Raw genomic sequence first — 7,239 nt, 5'->3', positions numbered from 1 at the left:
AACATAACTTTACAGATCTCCAACACTTGATTGTAATTAGAATTCCATGCCGATTAAACAATACAGGGTCACAATACAAAACAAAGATATTTATAACTACCCCAAGATAGTTCATCTGTGTCGTTTACAGTGGGAACAAATTAAGCATAGTGGGCAGAACAAGCAAGGAGGTGAGCAAAGCCAAGCACGAGCTAGCAAGATCCTATTGGCGCGTTGTAGCGTGTATTTGCATGTTTCTGTCAGGGGACGTCTCATCTGTAGAGTGCTCGTGTGCACAAACAATTCGCCCTTGCACTCCATTCTAACCAACGCATTTTTGTAAAACTTTGGTAAATCGTCAAGATTATAAATGTTAGTATACTGTGTTCGTAACAGAGTTTAGTTTTGGGAAAAGAAAAATGGATTGAGATCAGATGTTTCATCGATGATAAAATTAGAAGACTGTCAGCCCAGTTTCACCTAGTTCCATCCTCTCCCATTACCCGCGAATTGACTTCCTCTCACTACCATATTTGATGGTGAGAAAAGGTTCCAAACGGATGCTTCAGCTTCATAGCCCCTGTGATGTGTCTGGGTTTCCCCTTCTGTCTGTGACACCAATGCATCATCATCATTTTCAGAATTCACAGAATTCTCTAGATACGATGATTCATGGTTTAGCAAACAACCAGGACACCACGTTAATCCGTTTCTAAATTGTAATATCAATATTATATTGCATAAAAAAAGCAAATATGGAGAACGGAGAATGGTGGTGGCAGCATCATACTGTGGGGATGTTTTTCAGCGGCAGGGACTGGGAGACTAGTCAGGATTGAGGCAAAGATGAACGGAGCAAAGTACAGAGAGATCCTTGATGAAAACCTGCTTCACAGCACTCAGGACCTCAGACTGGAGCGAAGTTCCACCTTACAACAGGACAATGACCCTAATCACATAGCCAAGACATCGCATGAGTGGCTTCGGGACAAGTCTTTGAATATCCTTGTGTGGCCCAGTCAGAGCCTGGACTTGAGCCCGATCGAACATCTCTGGTGAGACCTGAAAATAGCTGTGCAGCAACTCTCCCCATCCAACCTGACAGAGCTTGCGAGGATCTGCAGAGAAGAATGGGAGAAACTCCTGAAATACAAGTGTGCCAAGCTTGTAGCTGTAATCGCTGCCAAAGTTGCTTCAACAAAGTATTGAGTAAAGGGTCTGAATACCTTTGTCATTATGGAGTATTGTGTGTAGATTGATGAGGGAAAACATTTTTTAAATACATTTTAGAATAAGGCTGTAACCTAACGAATTGTGGGAAAAGTCAAGGGGTCTGAATACTTTCTCAGCCAAGGGGAAAATACCTTCCTTTCAACCTACTGCATCTGATCACCCCTCGTGGTTCAGCCCTGTTTAGACAGCCTCACCTTGATGTCCATTGGAAAGCCCCTTGTGGTTCAGCCCTGTTTAGACAGCCTCACCTTGATGTCCATTGGAGAGACCCTCGTGGTTCAGCCCTGTTTAGACAGCCTCACCTTGATGTCCATTGGAGAGACCCTCGTGGTTCAGCCCTGTTTAGACAGCCTCACCTTGGTGTTATTGGACAGACCCTCATGGTTCAGCCCTGTTTAGACAGCCTCACCTTGGTGTTATTGGACAGACCCTCATGGTTCAGCCCACTGTTTAGACAGCCTCACCTTGATGTTCATTGGACAGACCCTCATGGTTCAGCCTACTGTTTAGACAGCCTCACCTTGGTGTTATTGGACAGACCCTCATGGTTCAGCCCTGTTTAGACAGCCTCACCTTGATGTTATTGGACAGACCCTCATGGTTCAGCCCTGTTTAGACAGCCTCACCTTGATGTTCATTGGAAAGCCCTCATGGTTCAGCCCACTGTTTAGACAGCCTCATCTTGATGTCCATTGGACAGACCCTCATGGTTCAGCCCTGTTTAGACAGCCTCACCTTGATGTTCATTGGAAAGCCCCTCATGGTTCAGCCCTGTTTAGACAGCCTCATCTTGATGTCCATTGGAAAGCCCTCATGGTTCAGCCCTGTTTAGACAGCCTCATCTTGATGTCCATTGGAAAGCCTCTCATGGTTCAGCCCTGTTTAGACAGCCTCACCTTGATGTTCATTGGAGAGACCCTCATGGTTCAGCCCACTGTTTAGACAGCCTCACCTTGATGTTCATTGGAAAGACCCTCATGGTTCAGCCCTGTTTAGACAGCCTCATCTTGATGTCCATTGGAAAGCCCCTCATGGTTCAGCCCTGTTTAGACAGCCTCATCTTGATGTCCATTGGAAAGCCTCTCATGGTTCAGCCCTGTTTAGACAGCCTCACCTTGATGTTCATTGGAGAGACCCTCATGGTTCAGCCCTGTTTAGACAGCCTCATCTTGATGTCCATTGGAGAGACCCTCATGGTTCAGCCCTGTTTAGACAGCCTCACCTTGGTGTTCATTGGAAAGCCCCTCATGGTTCAGCCCTGTTTAGACAGCCTCATCTTGATGTCCATTGGACAGACCCTCATGGTTCAGCCCTGTTTAGACAGCCTCATCTTGATGTCCATTGGACAGACCCTCGTGGTTCAGCCCTGTTTAGACAGCCTCACCTTGATGTTCATTGGACAGACCCTCGTGGTTCAGCCCTGTTTAGACAGCCTCACCTTGATGTTCATTGGACAGACCCTTTTTTATTTAAACAAATGTTAGTTATTTGTGTATTTATTTTTCATCAATGAAAAGCGTGCACTATTTCCTCATAAATAAGGGGTGTAATATTAAACTACAAACAACAATCGTTAGAAGTCTTATAGAAAATACAATGAAATGTACAGCTGTGACGACATTTATCTGACACCTCCCAAGTGGCGCAGTTGTCTAAGGTACTGCATTGCAGTGCTAGCTATGCCACTAGAGATCCTGGTTTGAGTCCAGGCTCTGTCGCAGCCGACTGCGACCTGGAGACCAATGGGGCGGAGCAAAGTTGGATACCATATTTGGTGTATTAGATTACATTAAAAAGTCATCATCCAGAAGAGGTATGGTACCTTTGGTAGGGTTGGGTTATGTCCAATTAGATTGACTGCATTGGTATTACAAATCAATGGAAATCTGTGATTGCTACATCCATTTTTGGACTTTTAAACTCATGACATATAGACATTGATTCATTTCGAGATCCATTTAATCAACAAACAATAAGATTTTAAATATATATTTTAATGACAGGCAGACTAAATAAAATAATCAAATAAAAAAATATAATGAAATTGCCAACATCATGACAGAAAAAATATGTTTCTCAATCATCAATCAGTTTTTTTCATAATTTTCTTAGTAATTACAGACATTTTCATGAAGTTGTTTTTATTTACAATTACAAAAGCTTACATTGAGGCCACATACATGATTACACATGATAAAATAATAAAACTTTAAAAGGTAGCCCATGGTCAACACACTTATTGAAATCTGGCACTGCATGGCCCTAACTGGGTATCATCTGCATCCACAATACAGTATATACAGTATGATGTTGGTGAAAATGCACTTTGGCTCTTTGGTGATGAAATGTAACATACCCTTAGCATTATATCAAAAAAGTTGGATTTCTACGTAATACATTCGATAATGAGCACTGAGCTATGTTGGCATAGCCGTGCAGGTTTCTTTTAACAACTTTTGAGGATTTTACATTTTGTGGTCGTCATCTTTTAAGGTTGTTTCCGCGGGTCACAAAAATCTAAATTAGAATGACACAAATTGAATTAAATGTTAAAAGGCTTTGAAAATAAAAATGTTTGGTATACGCTCAGTGGCGTGTATTCATGAATGCCAAGGGAAGCCAGGCTTCCCCAAATATTTGACCAATACATCTTTCTTCTCTCTGTGTTTTCATAATTTTCCTTCAATTCGCAAGTGGCTGAATCTCACTGGAGAAATCTCATCTGAGTGAGGGAAACAGCGCCCCCTCTGTCTCAGTATGTATCGCCCATGTATCTGATGCTGTCTGGAACAAAAGAGTATAACATGTTGACGCTGTAGCAATTGATTAATTGATACCAGCAAGCATTTGGCCTCCCTTGATTAAAAAATAAAATCATTAGCCAATCATCGTTGAGCTAAGCTCAACTGTGGGTTGTCCTGGTGCAGCAAAACACCCCGCAAGGGTGGCCAGTTTAGATTTGGCTTCACACCAATCAAATCAGATCTTCTGGATTGTTTGTGTTGATGTACTGCAGTAACTAGCTTGCTAAATTGGCCCTTTCCTAAGCCATGGATGGAGATGTGGATTTAGACTTGTGGTTTTGACTTAATTCTCTGTACAGGCCAATGACAGCGATTCTGATCTAACCATAAATAAATATGTTGTACCACTGGCCTGAGATGATTGAAGTTCAATATGTAGCCTAGATGTAGTCTAGTAGGTTCACATTAACTAGCGAGCTAACTTAGCTGTTTCATTGTTGCCCATGCGAGGAAGTTAGGCTAGCAAGCATTTTAGCTAGGTAGCCTATGACAACAAAACTAAAAGTGTACTGTATGGCAGAGCCCTAGACTGTTGTGCCAACATGAAAGCGAGGAGGATGGCATTGGTGTTCAACTAGTCTACCAGTAGGGGGAGTCCACATTTTTTGTTTTACTTGCATGCGCACACACACATACATATACACAGACTGACAGAAATCAATACCATGGACATGATATTTAGCAACATTGATTGGACTAAATCGATTTTGGTATCTTTAAGTTTGTTTTCAGTGTATTAAACCAAGCATACTGTATATAGCCTTGTTGATTTGATGATGTTTAAATGTTTAAGTTGAAATGGTGCTGAAATAGAGGCAGTGCTCTTTTTGTCTTTGTGCTGACTTGTGGTAACTCTGTGGTTCTAAATCAGTAGAAAACATTAACTTGCTTGACTATGCTGCAGGTGATATAACTGTTTGTTGCATGCAATATTTTCTTTGTGGACTTCACTAGACAGATGTTGCTCTCCGGTTTTGTGAAACAAACTTATGTGTAGCTGAATTTATTCCACCACTGTGTAACTGTTGTCTTTTTGTTGTCACGGGGCCTTATTGTATATCATGGTGGCGTATGAATGAATGGGTTATAGAGCAAACAACGCAATTATCAAAATGTAGGTTGTAATATGACTTTTTTACCTTCTTGGCTTGCTCAGTGATTTTACCCACTCACGGCTCCTGGTACACGCTCAGTGAAATCTTCAAAAAATAACAGTAAATTCAAATGAATCTGAAAAGCATATACTAAAATATGAAAATACAATATGTCTTCTCAAAATCGATATCCATCTTACCTCTAAATAGTTTTTTGTCCCAATGGGAAAGTGAGCCTGTCAAGGTAGCCCAGAGTCCAGCCTAGCTGATCCAATGCAATTTTCCTAATTTTATAACTTTTGAGATTTTTTTCTCTGGCGTCCATTGATTTAGTCACCGTAATTCTGACCATCCTTCAAGGGTGAAAACCCCAATAACTTGTGAACAAATTATGATAAAGACATGAAGTTTGGACCATTTGTTTTCTTAGAGGATTATCTACACAATTAACATAATATTCTACCCATTTGTCAAAAGATGTGATTTTGACTTAAATAACACCCTATATACAGTACATATGAAGGGGGGCAATCAGACAGTAGAATGACGTCATGGCATTTCTGGAGCCCGTGTGATTGTTGGTCACAATATAGATGCTCTTTACTGCTCGTTACTGCGGACAGTCAGATCATTCCTTATGATGTCATTCACTGAAGAACAAGAAAGTGTGAGATAATGGTTAGGACAGTGTGTAACACATAGGCCTGTTGTGTACTAATGGTGTACTGCCAGTTTCCAAATCGCATTGACACTTATGCTCCACAAGGTGTCATATCACTGTTTTTTCCTAGCAACCACAGGCAGAGATCATCTTTGCAACAGGTACTCACTTTATTTGGTAGTGCTTCCTGTTTCTGTACTACATAAGATCAAATGGAAACTTTTCTCTAGAATGTACAGGGGTGTATATGTGTTTTCCGACACCTACAGTATAAGCTAACCAAGGGCATTGTTTCCATGTTAAACCACATTCTGTAGCAAACTAACTATTATAATGTATCAGCCCTGGGTTCGACTACACATGTATATGAGTATCTGGTATTTAAAATACTTTTTTTTCTGTGTATTTGAGCAGTCCAAAACAAGTACTCTTCTTTGAGTATTGGAATGGTAATTTGTAAAAACGAAATAGTCTACCAATTTGTATTTGAGAGTATTTTCAAATGCTTTTTTTCAAATACCTGGGTTAAATGCATGGGAGTGTATTTGGGTCAGTATATTTTAGTATTTTCAAATAAGTGAAAGTGTATTTCCAAAAACATTGACAGAATTTTTATTTTTATTGGTTTCTTTTTAATGAATTTTAATGGTTATATATTGTCCTTGATCTGTTAATAAAACAGAATGAATAAATTATACTGTAATGTATTATACTGTAATGTACTATACTGTAATGTAGTATACTGTAATGTACTATACTGTAATGTATTATACTGTAATGTACTATACTGTAATGTATTATACTGTAATATATTATACTGTAATGTATTATACTGTAATGTACTATACTGTAATGTATTATACTGTAATGTACTATACTGTAATGTATTATACTGTAATGTACTATACTGTAATATATTATACTGTAATGTACTATACTGTAATGTACTATACTGTAATGTATTATACTGTAATGTATTATACTGTAATGTACTATACTGTAATGTATTATACTGTAATGTATTATACTCTAACATATGGCCTTTTTCTTTTTCCCTAACACAGTCCTCACCATATTTCAACAGTAAAGCAAACATTTTAATACTAACAATTAATACTTTTTTACTCTCCAGCATTTTGGATTTGAGATGAAATGATGAATATGAAGTCACAGTACACGTTTGTACTTGGTATAGTGATTGCGTGCAATGGATATGGGATCAAATATACTTCTGACTACTTCTTTAAGTGAATTTGTCCATGTACTTATGACTTCTCCAAATGGGAGAACTAGATACATGAAGTGCTTTTACTTCTAAACGGTAAATCAGATATTTATGAAAATTGCCTCAAATAAAAGGTGACACTCTGTACTCTTGATCTCAAATCCAAAATACTGGAGTATAGAGCCAAAATGTAAAATGTTAGCTTCACTGTCCAAATATATATGGTGAGAACTGCATGTCAAT

General features: G+C 39.2%; 1 protein-coding gene across 5 annotated transcripts in view; it reads right to left on the bottom strand.

Moving 5' to 3' along the window:
* Positions 1–3,185: 3,185 nt before the first annotated feature.
* LOC112255046 (nuclear factor of activated T-cells, cytoplasmic 2) overlaps positions 3,186–7,239 on the bottom strand; it is a 42,663-nt gene continuing 38,609 nt past the window's right edge. For 2 of the 5 annotated variants that reach the window (XM_024428097.2, XM_024428096.2), the window contains exon 10: positions 3,186–5,760. In XM_024428097.2, the coding sequence (XP_024283865.1) occupies positions 5,711–5,760 (50 nt within the window). In that variant the 3' untranslated portion in view covers positions 3,186–5,710. The remainder of the gene's footprint in view (positions 5,761–7,239) is intronic. The other 3 variants (XR_006083807.1, XM_024428098.2, XM_042324825.1) reach the window with 3 other exon arrangements.

The sequence above is a fragment of the Oncorhynchus tshawytscha genome, linkage group LG07 (genome assembly GCF_018296145.1).
Source record: "Oncorhynchus tshawytscha isolate Ot180627B linkage group LG07, Otsh_v2.0, whole genome shotgun sequence".
Taxonomy (NCBI): Eukaryota; Metazoa; Chordata; class Actinopteri; order Salmoniformes; family Salmonidae; genus Oncorhynchus; species Oncorhynchus tshawytscha.
The sequence above is the reverse complement of the archived record's forward strand: the minus strand, read 5'-3'. Positions and strand labels throughout refer to the sequence as shown.